Source organism: Talpa occidentalis, unplaced genomic scaffold, assembly GCF_014898055.3.
Source record: "Talpa occidentalis isolate TD23 unplaced genomic scaffold, MPIMG_talOcc4v2.1, whole genome shotgun sequence".
Classification (NCBI taxonomy): Eukaryota; Metazoa; Chordata; class Mammalia; order Eulipotyphla; family Talpidae; genus Talpa; species Talpa occidentalis.
In genome coordinates, this window is record NW_026555331.1 from 14,818,745 (window position 1) to 14,845,487 (window position 26,743).

General features: G+C 41.4%; 1 protein-coding gene and 1 pseudogene across 1 annotated transcript; one reads left to right on the forward strand and one right to left on the reverse strand.

Annotated features, from left to right (window-relative positions):
* The first annotated feature begins 1,161 nt into the window (after window positions 1-1,161).
* Window positions 1,162-26,542, forward strand: ZHX1 (zinc fingers and homeoboxes 1). The gene is made up of 4 exons (XM_037502061.2): window positions 1,162-1,298; window positions 8,136-8,246; window positions 19,639-22,487; window positions 24,966-26,542. The coding sequence occupies exon 3, from the start codon at window positions 19,863-19,865 to the stop codon at window positions 22,482-22,484; it is 2,622 nt and encodes an 873-aa protein (XP_037357958.1). The 5' UTR covers window positions 1,162-1,298; window positions 8,136-8,246; window positions 19,639-19,862; the 3' UTR covers window positions 22,485-22,487; window positions 24,966-26,542.
* LOC119249388 (inositol monophosphatase 1-like) lies at window positions 16,386-18,914 on the reverse strand (annotated as a pseudogene).
* Window positions 26,543-26,743: the final 201 nt, after the last annotated feature.

The following is a 26,743-nucleotide window of genomic DNA, read 5'->3' on the forward strand; positions in this document are numbered from 1 at the left end:
AAGCCGGCTCCTTAGCTGACCGCCCCCCCCCCCGACGCCGGCTCCTTAGCTGACCCCCCTCGCCAGGCTCCTTAGCTGACCCCCCTCGCCAGGCTCCTTAGCTGACCCCCCTCGCCCGCTCCTTAGCTGAGCCCCCTCGCCAGGCTCCTTAGCTGACCCCCCTCGCCCGCTCCTTAGCTGACCCCCCTCGCCCGCTCCTTAGCTGACCCCCCTCGCCAGGCTCCTTAGCTGACCCCCCTCGCCAGGCTCCTTAGCTGACCCCCCTCGCCAGGCTCCTTAGCTGAGCCCCCTCGCCAGGCTCCTTAGCTGACCCCCCTCGCCAGGCTCCTTAGCTGACCCCCCTCGCCAGGCTCCTTAGCTGACCCCCCTCGCCCGCTCCTTAGCTGACCCCCCCTGGGGCTGGTGACTTGGAAGCTGCCGGCATTCGAGGTCCACGGCTGGAAGGGAGAGACGGCGAGGGGGGAGCGGGGCTTTCGGGGGGCAGAGGGCGGCTACGCCCCCACTGCGGTTCCACTGCGCGGCTGAAGCGAACTTTCGGGGTCAGCGGGGGCGTGGCCGGGAGGCGGGTCCCCGGGCCGCGGAGTCGGGTCTCGGGAAGGCGGGGCTGCGGCCCACAGGGCGGCCGCCGCTGGAAAGGGCGGGACGGGGCGGTGCCGACGCCCGGACACCCGGCGGGGGAGCGGCGGGTCTCCTGGACGCCGCGACCTCAGGAGGGGGCGCACCTGGGGGCGGGGCCACAACTGCCGCAGGCGGGGCCGCCGCCGGGATGGGCGCGCGTGAGGACGGGCCCCGCGGGCCGTGGGCGGGGCTATCGCCGACAGTGGGCGGAGCCAGCCCTGACAGGGGCGGGGCTTCTGTTGACAGAGGGCGGGGCTTCCGCCCACTGGGGCGGGGCTTCGGTGACAGAAAGGCGGGGCGTCCCCCACCTCCCGGGGAGCGCCAATCCCGCGGTAGCGGCGGGGGTCGAACCCCAGGGGAGCCTCGGGGTCCGCGAGTGCGAGGCCCGGCGCGGAGCGGGGTGGGGGCGCGCGGAGGGCGCGCGCGCGGGAGGGCCCCGCCTCGCCGGCTCTGCCCCTCCCCCCGCCCCTGTCGGCCTCGGGGCGCGCGCCTCGCCTCGCACCCTCACCCCGACCCCCGAGCGCGGCCGGGCCGGCCGAACTGCGGCGGCCGAGTGCCGGCCCGTCGAGCGGTTCCGGGTTTAGGGTTCACAGGTCAGAGTTGACTCCCTGAAAAGTGCAGCCGGTTGGAAATGCAAGATGGCGGCGGCGGGGCGCTGAGAGGCGCGGCGGCCCCTGCAGGTAGCGGCGCGCGCCGGGTCCTCGGCCGGGGCAGGGGCACCCCGCGACTGGGGGGGGACCCCGGGCGCAGAGCCCCGGCCGGGCGGGCGGGCGGGCGCGGGCCGGGCCCCGCGGGCGGGCCCAGGACGGAGCCCCCGGGCGGAGCGCGCCGGGTGGCGGAGCGGACCCCGCGCGGGGGGTCGGGGAGGCGCGGGGCCTGCGGGGAGCCCCGCCGGCTGACCGGCTCCCAGCCGCCGCGCGCTTTCGGGGTGTCTGCGGCGGTGGAGGGAGCTGGGGTGGACTCTGGAAGGGAGAAGCTGAGTCGCCCCAGTTCTCGGAGGACGGAGCAACTTGGGATTGTGGGGGGAGCGCAGCCCGGCGCTCCCCGGGGACGGCGCCCAGGGGTGGGGAGCCCAGCGAGGGCGAGGGTCCTGGGGAGCTCGGGAGCTGCTTGTGGCCTCTTGGGGTCCCCTTCTCCCAGACAGTGGAGAGATTCTCTTGCTGAGCGCACGGGCGTTGGGGTTGGAGCCCGGGGAACCCCTTCAGGGCAAGGTTGTCCCCCACTTCGGGGAGGGCTGGGCACCCCGTTCCGGAGCCAGGCGGTGCCTCCACTTCGGGGCAGGACTCTGAGCGGAGCCCTTCAGAACTGTATGTTGAGGAAGACCTGGGACTTGGGGAGAAGTTAATGCAAGAGAATTGGACGTGTCATGCGTCCTTCTCAGGAGGAGCCCGGGAGGCCGGCCGAGGGGTGCGGGCGCGCGGGGGGCTGCTTTCAGCCGGGGGACCTGCGGGCAGCCCCCTCCTGGTCTTGGCGGGGAAGAAGGGGCGGGCTGGAGAAGGGGGCGCGACGGGGTCTCGGGGCAGGAGAGCCCTGGGGATGCCCTTTCCCGGGGTATCTACACCAAAGTTGTAGGTCGAAGGACTTGAAATTCTTTGTTTGAACCCCCCTCCCTCCACTCACCCCTCTGTGGATAACAGCAAGGAAAGGGCAAAACCTGGGGCACGGCGGGGCTCCGTTTATTATCTTTGCGTAGGTTCCTGAGGGCTGGAGCTCCGCGAGGCTCGGGCGGGGGTTCGGGCGCGGGCGAGGGCCGGGGGCGCGGGGAGTCCAGGGGAGACGCTGGGCAGAGCGGGGTGCCGCGGCTGTTCTGTCATCGCACCCCAACTCCAAAGAAAACCGTGAGGCTAGTCTTGGCGAGCGACGGGGGATGCAAGGAAAGGGAAACTGACAGAGACTTTGCGATGTGTCGAGGTTGGGGTTCCACGGAACTTGCAGAGGAGCCGCAGTCCCGGGAAGGTTCGGGGTCCGCGGGCGGGGACGACGGGACCGCGAGCCGCGCGGCCCGCGCCTGGGAAGACGCGGCCCCGCTGGGGGCGGTGACCCTGCGGGCCGGCTGGAGGGCGGCGTGCGGGCGCCCTGCACCTTTCGGCGTGTGGGCACCGGTCATTGTTTCCCAGTCTTTGTCTGAAGCTGTAACTTGTGTGGCATGATGCTGCCTAAATGATCTTTGTTTCTGAAAAATTCTCCTGAGCAAGTCGTGTGTCTTTATGCCAGCGGGGAGAATGAATGGGAACCGATTCTAACAGGGATCTTAGCCTCCTGTGCCCAGATTTCTAGTTTAGTGAGTAGTAGTCCTGACTCTCGGCTTTAAGCAAAAGGAATGTGAGGGCCGCCAAGACAATAATGCGGCAACGGGCATTTTTAAAAAGGGCTTTCCTGAGCGTTTGTTCCTTTTAGCTTTTCTCCCCTTCCCTTAAGCGTTTTAAGGCTAAGCGGACTAATTTCATGCAAAGGAAAATGTGCAGTGCTGGGACTCTTACGATCTTCACCCCTCCCCAGCCCCCGCCCCCACCCCCCAAAAAAAAGATTAGCCTCTTGTTTTTTTAGAGCTGGAGTGAGATGACAGAAAAGCTTTCTTTTATCATAGATATGATAGCATTTCATTTATCAATGAGTTTATTTTAAAAGAACCTCTTCCAGTGCTTTAATGATCAAGGTTAAAATGAGAAAAAAAGAACTGAAGTAAGACTTGGGTAACTGTTGACAGCTATGATTCATACCGACTCCATGAGCTATTCTAGTAGTTTTAAAAGAGCTTTAACCTCTTCAATGGAAATGGATTTAAAAACACATTTCAAGTATAAACTAGTTGAGAGCTGCACATTTGGAACATTATTATACATGTGTGCTGTTCTTTGGTTTTCCCTAAAGTGCTTGTAGCTTTAGTTTTATATTCAATTCTGAACAGATTAGACTGGGTGAACCAGAGTGGCATTGATGCCAGATGGTAGGAAAATATGCTAAGGCTGAAAGCATAAATGTGCCTGTGTTGGTGAGCGCTCATTAGGAGATGTCTTCTCCTTATAGCTGAGCTGCTTATTTCTCCTCATTTGGAGGGCTGTTCATGAATGATGTAGCAGTTATTTCACTTTTAATGATTCTTGCCTTATAGGTTCTTTAGTTCAATAATTGTGAGTAAAGCTGTATTCTTAAGGAACTTGATAGCATAGGTGAAGTGATTCATTTCGGAGATTTCCTCTTGTATTATAATATCAAGACTGAAAGGTGATGTTATGATGTATTATACATTTTCTTCTTTTTTTGTAATTGAGCACAAAAAAGATGACAGTTGAGACTTAGTATGCTGTGAATTGTGACTTTATACTTGAGTGGAAGTACTCTTAAAATACTAAAATGGATTACAAATGTAGCTAAGTGAGGAAATAATCTTATTTACATTGCAGCATTGTGAATTTAGACTCAAAAGACTCTATTTGATGAACATTAGCAAATGCTGAAAGTTCAGTGCCTAAGCTAGTATTTTTATTTTTTTAAAGATTTATTTACTTATGCATACAAGAGCTGGGGTGCAGGCCAGAGGTATGGATATGAGAGGATTCACCAGAGACAGAGTGGGGAACAGAACAGGCAGATTGACTGAAATACACTGCTGAGGGGAGCAGCAGGGGAGACAGGAGAGGTTTGCTGCACCACGTGGGTCACCTCCCTCCCTGGCCTGGGATTGAACTCATGCTGCAGTGGCTGTGGATAGCTCCATAGTGCTGCGTTAACCCCTTGCGTCACCGGGAAGGCCCCTCAGCTAGTTTTTAAACTAATCATATTCAGTAAATTCAGGAAGGTATGTCAAATTATCTGTTTACGGTAGTAGCCAATAAGCATATTCATTTTTTACATCTACTTTTTTTTTCCTAACTTAAAAGCCTAGTAAATCATCCTCTGTAATTTCAAAAGTAATTTAACTTACTCTTCACTGAAAGAAAGTAACTATGAGACCAGCCTTTGAATAATATCCAGTATAATATCACAATATCCCTGAAACACTTTATTGTATCTTCCTTGCTCTGATATATTTGTAGTCATGAATAACCAGATTTGCATGACTGATTCAGAGTGCTAATCAGGATACATACTAGCATTTACATTTTGAAGATTTACATTTTATACAGTTAATATTTTAAGTAGGGGCCTCCCTGGTGGCACAAGGGGTTAAGATGCAACCTATGAAGCTACCCGCCACCACTGCAGCATGAGTTCGATCCCCGGCCAGGGAGCAACACACATGGCGCAGCAGACCTCTCCTGACTCGTCCACTGCTCCCCTCAGCAGTGTCTTTCAGTCAATCTGCCTGTTTTGTTCCCCGCTCCGTCTCTGGTGAATCCTCTCACCACCCCCACCCCCGCATCTCTGGCCTCTACCCCAGTTCTTGTATGCATAAAAATAAAATAAATCTTTAAAAAAGTTTTTTAAGTAAATATTTTATATAAATTTTGTAATTACCAGGTTTTGATCATAAAGGACACTTAATCTTAGCAGTTTATATAATCAATATTCCATAATGTGTTAAAGAGGTATATATAAAGGTGGTAGAACTTACCTTTAATCTAAATAAGTATGGCAGTATGCTTTGGAAAAGATGTATGAACAATTTAAAAATCAATTTTTTTCTTAGGGAATCAGAATAGATCATTTTCTCTGCAGGATTTTTATTTTGTTCTTAGATTTAGATTTTTTAAAAATCATGATCAAAGCTTATCTTAGAAGTTAAAACATTGAAGTGATAACACCTTCTATATATATGTGTGTATAATTTAAAGTAACCGCTGTATTAAATTTTAGTGACTTCATAGTTCCCATATGATATCTGACTCCCCTTTTCCCCTTTCTAAAAATCTTTCTTCTATAGTGTTTGTGAGGAATGAAAGGAATTAGGAAGATAAGGTTTTTATAAGCTCTTGACAATTACAAAATCTTTCCCTTTTACCTATACAAAATCTTTTCTCCTATACAAAATCTTTCCCTTTTACCTTCCAATTTGTCAAAAAGACGTACTTGGCAGTGGGGGGATAATGAGAAGAAATCTGTTTCTCCTCTTTACTGTAAGATTTTTTAATATCTGAGGTTTGATAGTCCTGTGAAACACCTCTTTAGATGTGTCATACATTAATGATTCATGGGAAACTAAGGTCAAAGAGAGTGTGTGTGATTTGGGGTTGGGGGTAAATAATAAGTGATTAACATCTACCTGTTAAAGCCAATGTGTTCTAGCATTGCTTAATGTGCTTAGAGATATGAAATGTAAAATAAATTTGACTATTAACTGGACTTTAAAAATATTTTACATTTAGCAAATTTTATAACCCCACCCCATCATTTAGCAATTTTTAAACAAAGGCTTCCTTTGTTGTATAACTTAAAATTAATATCTTAAATAACAGATACTCATGTTTCTATTATACAAGTCTTTTGCCTTTTAAATAAGTCAGAAAAATCTAATTTTGAACTTACAAAGTACCAGGAAAAATTCACATTTAAAATACATATAAAAGTAAACACTGTACATGTGTTACTTCTTAAGTAACAGGTAATAAGTACCTTATTAAGTAGTTACAATCATTTGCCCCATTTAAAAAATAAGAGGGCTGTCACACAGGCAGGCAAAGTCATTCTGAGGCCACATAGCTGATAAGTGACAGAGCTGGCATTTGAACCCATGCTGTCTGGTTCCAAAGAACCAGGAACCAAGCACTTTATCTTTATTGGCAATCCCTCTTCTACTACCAGAAAACTCATCTGTTACATTGTATCTTGTATATGTTTTTTAACTTTTGGAATTTTACTCCAATCCTGAATTTTTCAAAGATACTTTGAGCTAGAGAGAAGAGTTCTAAAGTAATCCTTTATCAGGAACTGAAATAACCCCAGCCAAGGATGCTTTTCATTCAGAAGTATTGAGGAACTCATTTGTTGCTCCTCTGCTTGCCCTGTGCCTGCACCTAGCTCATCAGCCCTTCCCAGGAGACTCCCATTCGGTAAAAACATCTTGCAATTACTGTGGGCTTTAAGAATGGATTCAAAGAGGTTACCAATTTCCTATGATATTAATAATTCATTTTGGAAAATAGCCTTCCTCTTTGGCAGCTCTTTTCTCTCTGCTTGTAGAGGAATGGCTAAGGAGTGTCTGAACAAGGAGATACCGAGAAATGGAACTGTAGAACCCCAGGCTGCAGAGAAGCAGGATGCTTCGCTGGGCCTACCAGGAAAATGCTTTTTTTTGCTTTTCATGAAGAGTGTAACTTTTCAACCTAAGTTTTAACTCAATCTAGAAGTATTTTCCTAGAGGACTGATATGTTTACATTGTTTCTTAACTTAAGAGGATGCTTTGTAAATTTGTAATAATTGCAGAAATCAAAGGATAAGCTAGTGGGAGGAAATCATCTGTAATATTTATTCACTATGGTTAATAAAGTTTCAGTGCTTAGAAAATAACAAAAATGCTTCAACTCTTCAAAAGCATTATTTACTGTTATTTAATAAGAGAAGCAATTACAGTTTTTATTAAATTTTCCTGATTAGTTTAACTACTGTGAGAAATATGTCACAACATTTTAGAACAGAAATCTTATTATTCAGAAAATATATTTCAGATTGTTTGATTGTACAGTTTAATACTTCACAGTGTACAGATTCTGAAAAGCCATTTGGTAATAGCTTTCTAGCAAAGACAAGATAGTTAAACACCAGAGAGCCCACTAGCTACCACAGGCTTAGGGGTAAAGTTGCACTAGTTTAAGTTGTTCTGGTTTGTTGCCAACATTAATAATCCTCTCCATAGGCCTCTCTGGTGGCGCAGGGGTTAAAGACAGCACTGTTGAGCTGTTGGCAGCCACTGCAGCATGAGTTCTATCCCTGGCCAAGGAGCAACCCATATGGCACAGCAGACCTCTCCTGTCTCACCTGCTGCTCCCCTCAGCAGTGTATTTCAGTAGATCAGCCTGTTCTTCTCCCCATTCTCTCTAGTGAATCCTCTCACCACCCCCCACATCTCTGGCCTGTACCTCAGTTCTTGTTTGCATAAATAAAATGAATCTTTAAAAAAAAAAATCCACGCCACTCCAGCAATTACGCAGTAAATTAGGTCATGAATCAGTAGCTTTAGAGGTAAACATATAGACATACACCTCCTTCCAACTCTTAGTTTAACTAGGTTGTCTTTCATAAATTGTGTGTAATTTTTCAAAAATTCCCAACTTCATCTCAATTTTCATGTAATCACCTGTGTATAGTCACACTTTGAAAAATTTTAGTGAAAAGAGTGTGATAGTTACTTAGTTATTTATAAACAAATAAAATTTCTTAAAATGTAGTTATCAATTTTATGTTTCTACTAATACTGGATTTGGCATTTAGAGGATGCTGTTAACATTTCTCTAAGGAAATTAAATTTTCTTTTCAAAATTATGTTTTTTTAAAAAAACAAAGGCATAGACTTTAAGACATAGATGTCTTAAGACTGAACCCTATCCAGAATAATAAAGTGATGTTACTTTATTTTCAGGACATGGCAGATAGGTACCTTGGACCTGTTGATGATGGCCTGAGCTAAATGCCTCCTGACTGATGGGACATCCCGGTGTCAAAGAACAGAATGCTGGGGGAGCTATGGCAAGTAGGTTTCCTTGTTTTGATTTTTTGGCTTTAAAACAGGGCAAGAGTGATACACATTTAGTAGAAAATGTACTTCGAATTTTGAAGTTTGGTTCTTCCCCTGGGTTACCAGTGTGAGCTTCACACTCTCTAGTGAGACTGGGGGGGCAGCAGTTACCCCGAAGTCCCCAGTCAGCCACATGATCCTGAGGGTAAATACTGATAGTCTAGAGACTATTTGTCACATTCTGTGTGGTATTCAGTACATTACACAGAATATTCAAGACTTCATTATAAATTGGTCTTTGTGTTAGAGGCCTTTGCCCAAGTATAGGCTCATGTAAGTGTCCTGAGCATGGTTCAGGTAGGCTGGGCTCCCCTAAATGCATTTTCAACTTAACTGTGTTGTCAATTTATAATGGGTTTATCAGGACATAACCTATTAGTCCTTCTTGGTCAAGGAAGATCTGCAGACTGACATTTATACTTTAATCCAATTGTTATTTTGGAAATCCAAATTGTTTATTTAATCCAATTGTTATATTTAGGAAAGATTTGATAACCATTAATATGGTGGTTCACTTCCATTTTTACCAAATTCATGAGTCCTTACAAGTCGATGTTCCCTATACTAATTACTCTTATCTTTCAAATTATTAAAAAAATTTGAATGACTGTGTCCTCAGTGAAATGGGTAACAGTTATTTCATTTTATAAATGAAAAAGAAAATGGACAGATGAATGGGTTTTCAGCCTTTCAGTGATAATCTCACTTGGAACCGAGAATAGCATTCTTGAGTTAGACTGTCTGTGAAAGATTTGACACACTTCCTTGAGAAAAGTGGGGGAAAACTATTTTTTGCAGAAAATTACTTTTGGATTGTACTCATTAACTTTATTAACAATGATAGAAAATTTTGTAGTGCTAGCCTATATATTTCCTATGAGCAGGTTACTTACCTACCTCCATCCCAGCACAGGATAGAAAACTAGGATTTTAGTGTCCTAGAGATCTTTCAAAGAGACATTTCTCTCCTCAAATCTGGGGTCACAATTTGCCCAGAGAAATCTATCCAACTTGGATTTTTCTTTTAATCTTTAGCAACATTAGGTTGGCTTTTTCTGGTGGAAAAAAACAGGTAAAGAGAATAGTTTCTAAACCTTTAACCTTAATTAGCATCAGCAAAGGGATCTTCTGAAATAGGATTATCTTCATTCCTGTCTATATTCACCTTAATACTTGAATTTTTATTATCTTGCCACCATTTTTTGGCAACTTCCTGAGAATTATCTCTCAGACTACAGTAATTTCTAGAAACATTTGTTGTGGGTATGAATTTGGGTTGTCAAATTCTTCATTCAATTTTTCTAAAGAATTTGACTATTGTTTTTAATTTATATTTTAGCTTTGAAAAATGCTGATTTTTTTTTTTTTAATTAAAAAAGTTTCCTCTTGAACACATTTTTTTAACGTGGTGGGCATCCATTGTTTTCATTTGTCTCCATTATTCTTTGTTCCTACTATTATTTCAGGCAGTCTATGATTTTGGTGGATTTGCAATTTTTCGTTTGAATACAAACATGTAAACATAAGTATTTTCAGCTGGCAAAGCAGAGCCCTGACTCAGAAAGGGAGAAGTGAAACTAAATAGGATACAGAGTCCTAACAATTCCCCGTGTATTAGGAATACACATTCCAAAGCACTCTTGGTTTGTATATTTTAACGACCCTAAGAACAGTTTTTGTTAGTTAATATTATGTCAAAACTAATAATGTGATTCTTAAAAATTATAGTAACTTCTAAATGCACTTATTTGACTCAGAATTGGTGTAAAAGTCAAAGTTTGTTTTTGTTCATGTAAAATCTTACCAACATAACATGCTTTTGTGGCTAACTAGGCCAATAAACTGTTATCTATTAATCATTTAATTTGATGTACAAGAAAGCCAAAAAAAACCAGACTTGGAAATTCACTGTAGTTATGATTCTGCTTAACTATATAAAATTTTAGAAAGTTTTTTTAGCACTTAACATAGAGCTTGAAGCAATCCACTAACTTTATGGTGTCTTACATTGAAAATTTATTTCTTATTTTCTCAAAAATACTGTACAACACCATTATAGTATAGTTTTCTCATGCAGCAGGAAAGTCATAATTCTAAGTTCAAACTTGCATTTGCTGTCTTTATAAGAAATAATTCTTTCTCCTGAATTTCGCTGTAGGAATAATTCTTTGAATGTTCTGATCTCTCTTATTTCACTAATACACTTCCTATACATAAACCTGATTTATTACAACAGAATTTTAAATGTTGGTAAATATTTGTTGAATGCTCACTGCTAAATTTTAATGAATAGTGTTTTAAATTTGTGAGCTTTTAATAATCTAATAACTGAACTAATTATTAATAGTAAGCATTTCACCATTGAAAACAGTCTGCTATAAAACTAGCACAGTTGTTCTTTGTAGCGTCTCTATAAATAAGTGTTTAATGAAAGAAAATGTATTTTATAATATGCAATAGAGACTGTAAAGTTTTTTCCTGCAGATGTGTGTGGGCCTTTGGGCCCCAGGGACATAATGAAAAATTACCATGGTCCTGATTCCGGCCAGGAAAAGAACTGCTATCAGAACTGGCCCACATGTTTTTACTGTAATGAAATAAGTGTTGTTTTCACTAAATGCTCTTCTGTAGAGAAAGTTTGTTATGATTATTTTAATGGGTTAAGAAAACTTGTAAATCCTACACAGAATTTTCACCCATAATTTCATTTTGAAAATCTCGTTTTTTTATATTTTCATCCAGTCTTTTATGCACATTACTAGCCCGTATCTATTTTGAAAAATAATTTCAAATAAAAAAATTGTAAAATTTTTCTATTTAAGGGGTGTGAATAGTAGGTAAATATTTTCTCATATTCCCTAAGTATTCTTTGGATTATCATTGTTTTAAAGATTTATTTATTTGTACATACAAGAGCTGGGGTACAGGCCAGAGGTGTGGGGGGTGAGAGGATTCACCAGAGACAGAGTGGGGAACAGAACAGGCAGATTGACCGAAGTACACTGCTGAGGAGAGCATTGGGTGAGTCAGGAGAGGTCTGCTGTGCCATGTGGGTAGCTCCCTGGCCGGGGATCAAACTTGTGCTTCAGTGGCTGCGGATAGCTTCATAGGTTGCCTCTTAACCCTTTGTGCCACCAGGGAGGCCCCTGGATTATCTTTTTTTTTTTTTTAAAGATTTATTTATTTATTTATTTATTTATTTATTTATTTATTTATACAAGCACTGGGTACAGTCAGAAGCGCAGGAAGGGTGAAAGAATTCACCAGGGCCAGAGAGAGAGCAGAACAGGCAGAAGGATCAAAGTACACTGCTGAGGGGAGCAGCGGGCAGCAGGAGAGGTCTGTGCGCCATGTGGGACCCTCGCCCGGCGGCCCGGGAGCAGCCGGGGATCGAACCGGCGCCGCAGAGGCTGCGGGCAGCTTCGCAACCCAGCACTCAACCGCTGCGCCACCAGGGAAGCCCGATTTAGATCAGTTCTTATTAATATATTTCTCTAATGAAAGGTAGTTATCAAATGTAATGGTATTTATAGTGCTGAGTGCATTCAGAGCAGAATTTTTTTTTTTTAATTGTCAGACTTCACTTTGATTGTGTTTCAGTTGCCAAGGCTTCTAGTTACTCAGTTGTGCAACTGAACTCTCACCTCCTTTCACAGGTAAATAGTGCAAGATTCCCCAAATTGATTTGGAGCTCTGTTTCTAGTTTACTTTCAAATTGAGGATGAGATGCCTGTCAGCTAATAGTGGTTTTCTGGATGGCAATTTCTGGATGGCAGTTTTCCTGTGCCAGCCCCCAGTGCGTCTAATGAGAAAAGATATGAATTGGAACCATACCATAGAAATTCTCTTTTTTTGTATTTTCACCTCTTCTGCTTTTTCATTCCATTTGTGTGCCTTGTCAGCTGATTAAGTTGAGAGAGAGAGAGAGAGAGAGAGAGAGAGAGAGAGAGAATAAGATTAAATAAGTGTATTTCTTCAACCCCCTAAGGAATTTTTTCAGTAACTGTAAAATTGGCACTTACTGTGTATCAGTGTGTGAAGCATTTTTATTTGGTCAGCACTGAGGTGATACCGCTATTCTTTGTCCAGGCCAGCCGTCTCTGCTGCTTTTCTAAAAGCCTTCTGCAATGTGCTCATGCGGGTCCTGATACTCCCTCTCTCTTTGCATTGACCATAGTTATTCCAAGTGGCTGTTTACTGCCTGCTTTCCTTGCTTGACTGCTAGTGCCTGACAGGCCAGAGGCAGTCTGTCTTGGTCACTGCTGTGTCTAGTATGTAACTGGAACATGGCTGACATTCACAAATAGTTGTTGTATAACTCTGTTAAGTGGAAGAATCTTGATTTTATTTATTTATTTATTTTTTATTTATTTATGCATGTAGGAGCTGGGGTACAGGCCAGAGGTGTGAGGGGAGGGAGGTTAAGAGGATTCACCGGAGACAGAGTGGGGAGCAGAACAGGCAGATTTACTGAAATACACTGCTGAGGGGAGTAGCGAGCTAGACAGGAGAGGTCTGCTGCACCATGTGGGTCAGCTCCTTGGCTGGGGATCGAATTCATGCTGCAGCGGCTGCCAGTAGCTTCATAGTGCTGAGACTAACTCCTTGCGCTACCAGGGAGGCCCTTGATTTTATTTATTTATTCTAATTCTATTTATTGATTGACCATTTGTGTATAAAACTGTCATTTTGGGGAGTATGGCATCACACTTCAGTATGTATATATGCTTCTCTCACCTATCACCAAAGTACTTGTGCCATTTACACTGTCAAATTTGGTCCCCTTTCTTCCCAAACCCCTTTCTCTACCCCTCTGGTAACCACCATATTTTTCACAATCTATGAGTTATTTTTGTTGTGTTTTCCCAGTTTATTTGCGTTGGTCCTTTATATCCCACAATGTGCGAAACCATTCGGTAATTGTCTTTCTGACTTATTTCAGGTTCCAACCATGTTGTCACAAAAGACAAAATTTCATCCATTTTAACAACTAAATACTATTCCACCGAGTGTATGTACCATAACTTCTTTTTTTTTTTTTTTTTTTTTTTGTACCATAACTTCTTTAACCAGTCAACCATCAGTGGGTATTTAGGTTGATACATGTCCTGGTGATTGTGAATAATGCTGCTATGAACATAGGGCTGTTTTCTTGTTCTTTGGATAAATACCTAAGAAAGGTACTGCTCAGTCGTATAGTTTTTCCATGTTTAGTTCTTAAGAAATCCCCATGCTGTTTTCCATAGAGGCTGCACCAATTTAAGGAGAGTTCCTTTTTCTTTATAACTTCCCAATATTTGTTTTCAGTCTTTTTGATATGGGCCACGGGTGAGGTGATAACTTAATGTGACCTTGATTCACATTGCCTTGGCATAAGTGATGGTGAGCATTTTTTTATGTGCCTGTGGCCACTGTATATCTTTGGAGAAGTGTCTATTCAGGCCTTTTGCACATTTTTTGATTGGGTTGTTTGTTTAGTTGTTGTTGAGGTGTATGAGTTCTTATTTATTTTGGGGATTACCCTTTGTCCGACGTGTGATGTACAAATGTCTTCTGCTAGTCAACAGGCTGCCTTTTTGTTTTTGTGGTGGTAAGAATCTTGGTTTTGTGCATGAGAAAACTTTTTTAAGATTTATTTTTATTTATTTCTGCATATAAGAACAGGGGTGTAGGCCAGAGGTGCAGGGGGTGAGAGGATTCACCAAAGACAGAGTGGGGCACAGAACAGGCAGACTCACTGAAATACACTGCTGATGGTAGCAGCAGGCAAGACAGGAGAGGTCTGCTGCACCATGTGGGTTGGCTCCCTGGCCAGGGATCGAACTCATGCTGCAGTGGCTGGCTATAGCTTGATAGCACTGAGACTTTAACCCCTGTGCCACAGGGAGACCCCATATTCCTATTTTTATGCTAGATAAGATTTAAAAAATTTACTTAGTGTTATATGTAAATAGTGAGGTAAATGTCACATCCATGAAATAACTCTCACAGCAAAGCCATTTTCATGAACTATTGAGACTCTTGTTAGAGTTCTAATGGAAAAGCTAAGATATATGTAGCATTCTCTCAAGTAACACTGTGTGAACAGCTATATTCACTTAATATTAAGAATCTTCAATTAGAGTTCTATTGGAAATACTAAAATAAATGTAACACTCTTTCAAATTAAGAAAAAGAGATAAATAAGTTTAATCTTAGAGTTGAGAGCCAGAATAAGAAGTGCTAACTCTGCAAGTTTCCTTCTTTATATCTTATTAATGCTGTGCCACCCCTCGGTGCCCGGGCCTACCTTCTGCAGTGAAACAAGCAGAGGATATGTTAAGTTCAAGTTAGGTTCATTTTCAAATTTTATGGCTCAGCAGAGGCAAGCTGAGAAGACTTTTTTATGAAACTGATATATTGGCTTGAGAGTGTTGATGTTTTTAAGGCAAGGGCTTTTACCACACCCCAGAACCTATCACAGGTGGAAGTAGGGTTGGTGGGTTCTGTGTCCTGGGGTCAGAAAAGTTGGGTGGCTGCCAGACTTCTCCCACCACGTAGCAGCTCTTTCTCTGCTTTGCACCAGGGCCAGAGAGAAAGAAGGGGGTCCTCTGCTTACAATAAAAAGTTTGAAGATCATCACTTTAAGCAAAAGCAGTTTCAGAAAGAAAGTACTTTGACTTTTTTGACTTCTGGCCGCTAGTGTCACCCAGTGAAATATACTCTCTGAGATGCTAGAAGAATAACAGCCACGAAAAGCATTTCATCCTTTGCCTTTCAGCAGTTCTCTTTACTGCTGTGGTATAGGTGCTACTCCTCTGCTTCTCTTTGACTTAAAGCTATTTGAGGATTTCTATTTCTTTTTTTTTTTTAGTTTAATAAATCAAAGACTATCAAAGGATACTTAAAGGCTGAATAGAATCCAGTGACAATGAAGTTAAATTAGTTAAATTAAATTGAAGAAACAAAAATTCAATATTAACAATACAGTGTATTTGCCAGGTTCTGGGTTTCCTGTATACAATCCCATCAGTAGAAACATCTTTAAAACATGAATGCTGAATTTAGCAAAATGATATACTGTATCCAGTGATATCAGGTATCTGATGAGAGTGTTTTTTTTGAAAGTTTCTTCTCTTTTTCAGAGGAACTTTAGGAAATTCAAACAAATACTGCAATGCAGTGTTTTAGAAACATGTTTAACTGCAGAAGTACCCACAATGAGGATTATCTGGTAGTTTGGTGGTATGGGATGGTAATGTGAAATTAAGAGAAATGATAGTGTGAAATATAAAAGGACAACTAAGTAATCTTTAATTAAAAGTTTAAGGCAAAAATACAAAATGGTGAGCTCATTATTTTATGTTCTGTCATAACTAGAAATTGCTACCTTCAAAATATTCATTCTTTGTGACTGCTTATTTTTGGATTGCCTACTATTTGACAGGCAAGGTACTAGAAGCTACCTCAGCACAGATGGACGAAATAAATAAGCGTCTCTATAAAGAAAGACCCCCTGGCATAGGAAGTTACTGTTACATTCTTAGAAATTTAATTGAGTTGGCTTTGGAACTAAACAGAAAATTTTTCTCAAAAAGTTACCTTTCTGATTAAAAATGCTTACATACACAATTAGGCAACATTTCCAAGACTCATATGTGCTTAGAAACTCTAACTTGGGAACTGACTAGTTTAGTTGATGTGATGCCTATGTCATGAACTGCCTGTGTATTTCTCCCAAAGTACACTCGTACATGCATTTAAAAAAAAAAAAAACAGTAATAAATGTTTTATCTATTCTTAATACCTAGTTTCAGTAAAATTTGAGGGTTGCAGCTTTTTAAGCTGGACATCAAAGGCAATTTAAACCAATCATTATACATATGAAACAGATGTCTAGATTTTGTAACACCATCAGTGTGTCAGCAAATCTGGGAGAAGCAACTGTGTAGAGTATGTCAGGTTGAATATGTTACTGTTGTTGTATTTAATCTTCATCATCTCTATGTAGAGGCACTATCTGAATTTCTTTGGCTGTCCTTTCTGCTATTGTTTTTCTATTTGCAGTAATTATTCTTCATGACAGCAAATCAAATGGTCCACCTGTTACATCCATTAGCACTCCATCAGCTTCAGTAATGATGATGCCAGCTCCTGCCACATCCCAGCAGTGAATTCCCATTTCATAAATGCATCTGCAGCACTAGTTGCCACAAGGCACATATTAATAGCTGCTGATCTAACGCCTTGAATCCCATGAATGGGAATGCAATGAAGCTTTCCAGATTAGCATGAATAACTCTTATAATCTCTGGTATTCTGGAAGAGCCGAACTCTGTCACCCAGAGTGACTTAATATCATCTTGTTGCGAAACCTGTAATTTTTGGCCATTACAAAAATTCTTTTTCCTTTCCTGCCAGTATACATCTTACTCTGCACACGGCTGTATGCAACTCCAAACTCTAAAGCCAGTCCAACAGCTACAGAAGGAAATCTGTGTACAAAGTTAGTTGTTCCATCAATAGGGTCAATGATCCAGTTGGGGTTGGTAATTAAGAGACATATCTCCAGCTGTCACAGATTTCTCACCAATGAAATTGAAACGGACACTTTTTCTTTATGGGAGAGAGAAGCATTTTTTTTTTCTACTTTTTGGTTAGTAGCAGTTACCAGATCAGCTGGAAGACTAAATCACAGCACTCATTTCATTTTTTAGAGCTTCATGAACCACCTCTCCAGCTTGTCTTGCTAGGGTTACTGCATAATCCATTCATTCCTGCCCAGGATCAGTTTCGTTATGATACCGGTGGGATCCTTCAGAATCTGGTTTCTAATGACAAATAATAGCCAAGCAGCTATGTTGGCACTTAATATCAATGACCCTATTGAGTTGAATAGAGGAGATGGCATTAGCTTGGTGTATAATTTTATTTAAGAAGTAGTTTTAAATTTTAGTCATTTATTTCTATTCCTATAGAAATCAAAGGAGTTTTATAAGAAAAAAGAATGACACCTTTGAGACTGTTGATTCCTCTGTTATTACTAAGCTGGTGCTCTTTATTTTATAACTTGGAAAATCAGGGACCAAGAAACAATGAGTCCAGCTTTCCATTAGTAGTGTGGATTCATCAAATGGCTATGTAGTATTACTTTAATAATTCTAGTAAGGAGGATCTTGCCTCCTCCAAAGACAGGGCATTCTCTCTTGGTTCACTTCTGTTTCCTAAAAATGTTTTCCCCTTCACTCAGATAGAGAACTTTCTCATAGGGACCTAGTTTTGTTTCATAGTAAAATCTTTAAGGCAAACTCATCCTCCTTACTTCAAATAGGATAAGAATTACGCTCGCAAATGAAAATAGTTCTAATTTGTGCTAGAGAATAAGCGCTCACACTTACTCATTCTATTCATTTTAATGTGGTTTAGGTTTCCATACCAATGAATGATTTAGCCTCAGATTTTTTCAGTATTTTGGGTATAAAATTTTTTTTTTAACTTTTTTTTTTTTTTAAGATTTATTTATTTATTTATACAAGCACTGGGTACAGTCAGAAGCGCGGGAGGGTGAAAGAGTTCACCAGAGCCAGGGTGGGGAACAGAACAGGCAGAGTGATGAAATACACTGCTGAAGGGAGCAGTGGGCGGCAGGATCTGTGCGCCACATGGGACCCTCGCTGGTGGCCGGGTATCGAACCCGTGCTGCAGAGGCTGAGGGCAGCTTCACAGCCCAGCGCTTAACCGCTGCGCCACCAGGGGAGGCCCTGGGTATAAAATTATTAACGTGTGTTTGTGCCAACCTAATTCAATTTTTCTGGATATGTTAGTCATTCTTGTGAATTTCAGCGACTGTTCTCTATGGTGATGCCCTTGGGGCATAATAAGATCTGTAGGACTGTTTTCCTATTCATTTTAGTTCAAGTTAATAAATATTTAGTGAGTCCCTACATTGGCTTGCATGCAAAGGGGATACAGAAATAAATGAGAAGTCAGCCAAAATAGCTCAACTGGGAGAGTGTTAGATTGAAGATATAAAGGTTTTTGGTTTGGTCCAGAGGTGTTGGAGCTTTGTTGTTTCTCAGGAAAGCTGTTACTTAAAAGAAGGAGACAAATACTTGCAGTGAGGGGCCAGGTGTATGGATAGATTGTGGGACACAAAGGTAACACTCCTGCCAAAACAGGCCAAGTGCCAGACTAGGAAGTAAACAGGAGGATGCCGTGAGGATGGATGACAAGGTGAAGGAGGTCTAGGACCCATGGAGCAGGCAGAGAGCTGTCTCACCCAGTGCAGCAGCCAGCTTGCTTGCTAGCTTGCTCACTTGCTCACTCAGGCCCAGCCTGTCTGTCCCCAGATCAGGGCTGCCTCCCCACCTCCACCCTACCCCCTTTTTTCTAGAGCACCAAGAAATAGGAGTCAGGAGAGAGAAGGCAGGAAAGCATGGCTGGGCTTGGGAGGGGCACTCACACTTGTGCCTCAAGGAACTTGGGCTTTGTCCTCTCAGCAGTGGGAACCCATCATAACCTTTCAGTCAGGAGCCTGATACAATAGAGAGATTTTATAAATTCTGGCTGCATTGTGGAGATTGAGTAGGGAGAACGTTTTTGAAGCTTTGATCATTTGTATACCAGCTTTGCTGCTTTTCCCATAATGTGACATACTTTTGGGATGTTGAGACTAACCAGTAGGAATTTCTTAAACACCTGCGAGCCATTATGTCTGAGTGTTGGTGACTTTTTTTTCTTCTTCTTTTTTTTTTTTAAAGATTTATTTATTCATACAAGGGCTGGGGTAGAGGCCAAAGTTGGCGGGGGAAGGAGAGAGGGGTTTCACCACAGACAGAGTGGGGAACAGAACAGGCAGACTGACATGAAATGCACTGCTGAGGGGAGCAGCAGGTGAGTCAGGAGAGGTCTGCTGCGCCATGTGGGTAGCTCCCTGGCCGGGGATCGAACTCGTGCTGCAGTGGCTATAGATAGCTTCATAGGTTGCCTCTTAACCCCTTGTGCCACCAGGGAGGCCCTTGTGACTGTTTTTTATAGTTTTAAAGTCCCTCCCTTGTTAGTAGACTTACTGTTCACACTGATAGTAGTGTACTTGCCACAGTGCTCTCTACCCTTCCCTTCTAATACACAGCTGGCTAAAAAATCCACAACAACCCTGGGGACTGACTCATGAGTTCATTACATGACCTTCAGTGAGTTGGCTTGGAGACATCTATTTTGATTTCTAAAGGATTCTTTTTCTGGTTGTTACCTTATTCTAGATCTTTATAGCTTAGCTATTCAACAGCTTCATATTAGTGAAATGTGATTTGTTTAAAAAATCATAATCACTCATTTAAATACATTTTTAAAATTTATTTTAATATAGGTGATTGGAGTTGTGCTTCAAAAATTTCAGCAGTTCACCAGTATTTTATCTGCCAACAATAAGCTCTTTACTTGATTGCACCATGAAAAAGCTGCTAATGAGACTTGTTGAGCACAAAAACGAACGTGCAGAAGCAAAAGCCATTGTTTTCAAATGAAGAATACCGAACAATTTTAAGCCTCAATGCTTTTGAATCACCACTGAGATTTTCTAATAACATCAGAATGGCAAGCAGGCGAAAGTCAACAATACCCTGCATGGTCCTCGCCAGTGAACAGGACCCAGACCTTGAGTTAATATCAGATTTGAATGAAGGGCCTCCGGTACTTACACCTGTGGAAAACACCAGAGCCGAGAGTATCTCAAGTGATGAAGAAGTTCATGATTCTGTGGATTCTGACAATCAGCAAAATAAAAAAGTCGAAGGTGGCTATGAATGTAAATATTGTACTTTTCAAACTCCAGATCTAAATATGTTTACTTTTCATGTGGATTCAGAACATCCCAATGTTGTACTCAACTCATCCTATGTTTGTGTCGAATGCAATTTTCTTACCAAAAGGTATGATGCACTTTCTGAGCATAATCTGAAATACCACCCAGGAGAAGAGAATTTTAAGTTGACAATGGTGAAACGAAATAACCAGACAATCTTTGAACAAACAATAAATGATCTGACCTTTGATGGCAGTTTTGTGAAAGAGGAGAATTCAGAACAAGCAGAATCTACAGAAGTTTCTTCGGGAATATCTATCAGTAAAACTCCTATCATGAAAATGATGAAGAATAAGGTGGAGAACAAACGGATTACAGTTCACCCTAACTCTGCTGAGGACGTTCCTGAAGAGAAAGAGAATGAAGTCAAACCAGACCGTGAAGAAACTGCAGAAAATCCAAGTTCTTCAGCTTCTGAATCCAACACAAGTACTTCCACTGTAAACAGAATACATCCAAATACGGCCAGCACCGTGGTGACCCCCGCGGCCGTCCTTCCTGGGTTGGCACAGGTGATAACCGCTGTGTCCGCTCAGCAGAATTCCAACTTGATTCCCAAAGTCTTAATCCCTGTTAATAGCATCCCTTCCTACAATGCTGCATTGGATAACAACCCCCTTTTACTTAACACCTACAACAAGTTCCCTTACCCAACTATGTCAGAAATCACAGTTCTTTCTGCTCAAGCGAAATACACAGAGGAACAGATCAAGATATGGTTTTCAGCCCAGCGGCTAAAACATGGTGTTAGCTGGACTCCCGAGGAAGTGGAGGAGGCCAGAAGAAAACAATTCAACGGAACAGTCCACACTGTACCTCAGACCATCACGGTTATTCCTACACACATTTCCACGGGGAGCAACGGTTTACCATCCATTTTACAGACATGCCAAATAGTTGGGCAGCCAGGTCTGGTCCTTACACAGGTAGCTGGGACCAACACCTTGCCAGTAACGGCCCCTATTGCCTTGACAGTGGCAGGCGTTCCAAATCAAACCAACATACAGAAAAGCCAGGTACCTGCCGCTCAGCCCATGGCAGAAACGAAGCCAGCAACAGCAGCAGTTCCAACTTCTCAGCTTGTCAAACATGAAGCCGCACTGGCAAACCCTGACTCATTTGGCATTCGGGCCAAAAAGACTAAGGAGCAACTGGCAGAATTGAAAGTGAGCTACCTTAAAAATCAGTTTCCCCACGACTCAGAAATTATCAGACTTATGAAAATCACAGGCCTGACAAAAGGAGAAATTAAAAAATGGTTCAGTGACACCAGGTACAACCAGAGAAACTCAAAGAGCAATCAGTGCTTGCATCTCAACAACGAAGCCTCCACCACCACTATTATTATAGACTCCAGCGATGAAACCACAGAATCCCCAACTACTGTTACTTCACAGCATAAACAATCCTGGAATCCTTTTCCCGACTTTACTCCCCAGAAGTTTAAAGAGAAAACTGCAGAGCAGCTTCGTGCTCTTCAGGCAAGTTTTCTCAATAGCTCCGTACTTACAGATGAAGAATTGAATAGGTTAAGAGCGCAAACCAAACTTACCAGAAGGGAAATTGATGCTTGGTTTACAGAGAAGAAGAAATCAAAAGCTTTAAAGGAAGAGAAAATGGAAATAGACGAAAGTAATGCAGGTAGTTCCAAAGAAGAAGCTGGAGAGATTTCTCCCGGAGATGAATCTGGGGCACCGAAGTCAGGGGCTGCAGGCAAGATCTGTAAAAAATCACCCGAGCAGTTGCACATGCTTAAAAGTGCATTTGTCCGAACGCAGTGGCCGTCGCCAGAAGAGTATGACAAGTTGGCGGAAGAAAGTGGGCTCGCTAGGACAGACATAGTTAGTTGGTTTGGAGATACCCGTTATGCTTGGAAAAATGGAAACTTAAAATGGTACTACTACTATCAGAGCTCCAATTCCAGCAGCATGAATGGTCTGTCTTCCCTTAGGAGGAGGGGGAGAGGAAGGCCCAAGGGGAGGGGCCGAGGAAGACCACGGGGGCGGCCCCGAGGAAGCAAGAGAATGAATAACTGGGACAGGGGGCCGTCGCTCATCAAGTTTAAAACTGGAACTGCAATACTTAAGGATTATTACCTGAAGCACAAATTTCTTAACGAGCAAGACCTTGATGAACTTGTTAACAAATCACATATGGGCTATGAGCAGGTCAGAGAGTGGTTTGCTGAGAGACAGAGAAGATCAGAGTTAGGTATAGAATTATTTGAGGAGAACGAGGAGGAAGAGGAAGTGGCTGATGATCAGGAAGAAGACGAAGAAGAGACAGATGACAGCGACACCTGGGAACCCCCGCGGCATGTGAAGCGGAAGCTTTCTAAATCAGATGACTGAAATGTAAGTGTTTATACTAAGTCTGTGTTCATCAACCACAAGTCACCTGTATCGACCCTCTTTACTTTTGATTCTTTCCTTCTAAAAGAGTCTATCTTTGGCCTCATGAGAGGGCTGCTGCCCTGAGCAGAGCCACGAGGTAGAGGATTATCACGTGCAGTTTGATGACTATGATGATTGTGTTATGTTGTATCACGTTGCGTGTGACTTGAATTATTTATGTTTTGTATGAAAAATGTCTAACCCTGTTTTAAGGGAAAGTTACCCATTCTCCAAGAAGGGAGACTGGTTGGAGGGGTGGGGATTCACAATGTACTAAAGGTAACTAAAGTGTATTTTTTACATACCTCCCTTCACTAAAGCTTCATTTTTTGCCTGTTTAAGGAAAGAACCAAAAACGAAAACTAAAATGAAGGGGAAACGTATACCGAAGGAAAGACTTACCATAGGGGTGAGGATGGCTCAGTTTTAGGAAACTAGGTGAACACGGGTATCTTTTCTTCTTCATTATATTTCCCTCTAAAGTACTAGATTTTCAACTAGAGTTTAAAATGCTTTCTGTTTAAAATTATTCATTTTTTTCTATTAAGAGCCAAAGGTCTGTTCTAGGCTATATATAAATCCATGTTTGTTTAGGTGGCATCTGTTTTTGAAAACTGTGATATAAATTATTTCTGCCTTATAGATAAAAAGGTAAATAACAGATTGGATATTAAATTAATTTAAGTGCTTAAAATGTCTTTTCATTCTTTGATGTAAGACAGACCTGCTGCCAGCAGAAACACTATGTGATTAACCGTACATTCTAATCATACAATTGCAAGTGAAGCTTTAAATTTGAAAGGTTTCACTTGATTCTTCCCTCTTTATTCTTCAGAGACTGGAATAATTAAAATTTCACTGTAGTTGCAAATCAAGTATTGATTTGGACTTAGGACTTCAATTCCTAATACTTCTGGAGTTGGGCAGCATAGATCTATTCTTTCCTACTCTCTGATTTGAAGTGTTCCAGGGTAAAAACTGTACTTTTTGGAGAACAGTGCAGTTATCATGAAATGTTTGCACATATCTATCAGAAGTCCAAAAGTGGTCCAAAAGTATCAGGAATTTCCACCATGTTCTCAAAAAGTAAGGGAAGAAACAAGTATAGACTTTCGTTATACTTTACTTATCAGCATATTTCCTTAGCCTTTTGGCCCTCTAACCCATCTGCTACTTTTATGCTTTTTTTTTTCTCCTGTGCAGTATTTCCTTAATTCCTCCGTGTCTTCCTCCCTGGTTTTATTTATTTTGTTTTAACAGTTATCTGTAGAGAGCTTACTGTACTAGGCATGATTCTTACTGCTTAGCAAGCCTTTGTCAGGTTTTTTTTTCATACATTTTTTTTTTTTCCCCTGGCAGGAAAGCAGATGAAACTAAAATGTGCCTAGATTAGAATAAGTCTCTTTCCAGGCCCCAGAACACAGTGTGTCTTTGTGAGTGACAAGAAGTTAAACGATGTTGTGTAGCTTTATTCGAATTGCAGCCTGGTGTTTCCTAATGTCAGAAATTTTGAAGACAGGCTTTCTTCTGACCCAGATGCATAAAATATTTTTAACAGGCATTTTTTTTTTTTATGGCTAAACACAAGAATGTGTGCTCAGCCAAGATTAAATCAACAAATTTGTTGCTGCAATGAATTGTTGGAGTAAACTCTCAGTGATTTTGTAGGGAGCTGCAATCTCCTAAAAGTAATGTGAACTTTTTGGTATAGTTTCATTTCACCGTACTTTAAGTTCTGGGGCTATTTCTTATGTTATATATTAATATTCTAATGGATACTCTGGTCAGAAAATTCACGCAAAGCCACAGTTTGCAAAAAATTGCTTCATATATGTTATATACTTCTGTGGTACAAATACAGGCATGTCTTGCTTTCAGAACATGCAAAAATAAGTTATCTAAACTTATAAAACACACGAATTAGCAAGATATCATTGTGTTCACATAATAATCTTTCATCTTATGAAAGGATTCACTATAACTTTCCTCTAGTTCCATCTTCCTTTATATATGGTTGAATTTGTAAGAACAAAAGCAGCCAAAACCTTTCCAAAGTGGTTATTACAGAAAGTGAGATATACTTACATCATTTATACAGCCAACTTTTTATATAAATAGAAAAAAATTACAAGATTCATATGTCATAGTCTGCTTATTACAATAAGCATCCTCTGAGAAGGAAATATAATAATTTTCTTATAAATTATTACATGTAGGGGAAAAAATGTCTAAGTAAGTCTGGTCTATGCAGAACATATATAAGAACTGCATATGAAATCCAGTGTGTCAGAGGGACGTGACATGTCATCTCAGAATTAGTAAGAATATGGAAGGTGAATTTTCATGGCTAATTTATTATCATTTTTGTTTCTGAAAGTGGTGAACATTAAAATACGGTTTACTTTAAAATTTTAGTTTTTTATTGTATTTTTCTTTTAGAGCTGCCTAAAATGTTGGAAGAGAATCAGTTCTTCAACTCAAGAGTCTGACTTACTGTGAATGGGCCCACTTTTTGATGACACTGAAAATGTTATGAGGCATACACATTCTCAAAAATAGGATCCAATACCCAAAAGAAATGGAACTTACTGTTGTGCCAAAGTTAAACTACTGCAGTTGGTGGAAGTTCTGCGATGTAAATAGAACACTAATTAAAGAACAACTTGTAAAAATTCAGATTTTCATACAGTACATTTTTATTCTGCTATGATGGAGACATTCTGGGTCTTAGACTTTCTGAGGGGGTGTGATGACCACTGGAGCTTGTTCTCATTTTTTGTCCAGCTTATACTGTATGTCCAGTACCATGGGCTTTGTGCCTATATTCTCTGATATGTGATTAAGCTTATAGCTTTGAGTGACCAAACAGTTTACAGTAAAAATTGTTAGAAATGGGCAAAAGAAAAAACCGGATTTATTTCTGTGTTTTATTTATCAGGCCTTGCATTATAATTAAAAGTTGTGCCTGGGCTCATACAATTCAGTGTAAGTAAAAAACCAGCCTATTGACATATTTTGGAACAGTACAACATTTTGTGGTGTCAGGACCCTGAATTGGCTCTTTGAACACGTTCCTAGTTACTACTACTTGTAATACTTCTGTTACTTTTTGTGTTGGAAGATGAATTTGCTTTTATTAAACTCAAGATAATACTGAAGAAGGAAAAGAAACTGGCATAAGTATTTGGATAGGGTGAAACTCTGAAATTAATATGGTACCAAAAATGTGAAAAAGAATCAAGTAATGAAGATACCCTTAGTGTTTTCTTACAATCATACGGAAATAGAAGTGTCAGCTCAGCTCAGATTGTTAAGAATTATCTGTCAACAAACTCATACTCTGTATCGCAGTTTCAGTGGACAGAGAAAAAATCCTGGATTGATCATAGTTAAAAGTTAGCTTTTCACTTAGGAATCATGGGAGTATTATTAACTGTTAACTCTTGCCATATCCCAATACCGAAAGTTCGTCCTAACTTATAAACTTTGTAAAGACCGGTGCTGTTCATTCCATGTTGAGAAGGACCCTTTCTTTTGTGACTATAGGACCATTTTTTTCAAAATGTGCTTTCTTCCTAGAAGAAATGTTTAGTTTATTTAGCTTTGGATTTTAAAATGTTTTTCTGAATGACCAGATGTAGTGGGCTTGGCCAGTTTATTTTATCTAATTTAATAAATAATAAATATTAAGCTCTTGTTTTTACCTAAATGTTTGTCAGCTAATGAAAATGTTATGGAAAAAGCCTTGAATATGCATGCTGCTTTCATTTTTATAAACTTTTTATTTTTTGACTACAGCTTTATTAGTAATTCCAAAATGCTGCAACTTAGCTCATTTCTTCGCTCAGACAGCTGGCTTTGTGGGTGGCTTTTTCATACTACTGTTAACTTTTTTTAAAAGAAGCAATGTAAAGACTGTAACAATTTAATGCACTAAACTAGTCTTTCTTTTACACGTTTAAAAACTTCTTAAGGCACTCTGTATTATAATGATTAAATTGCTCCTTTTTTTAAACCATGGCTAATGTGGTCTGAGTTTTGTTTGACTATAATTTTAATGTTTTCAAATTTTGAAATGTGGAGTATTGGAAATGAAGCCTTTGAATATATTTATGTCTCCCTTGCAGTATGTTAACTTTGTATAGCTGTAAATAACTATTAATAATATACCCCCCCCATCTCTTTTTTAGGCTTGGCACTTAAATCTGCTCTGATGT

What these genes read in the sequence shown, in the direction of transcription:
- ZHX1 (XM_037502061.2), top strand. Translation starts at nt 19,863, where the DNA reads ATGGCAAGCAGGCGAAAGTCAACAATACCCTGCATGGTCCTCGCCAGT.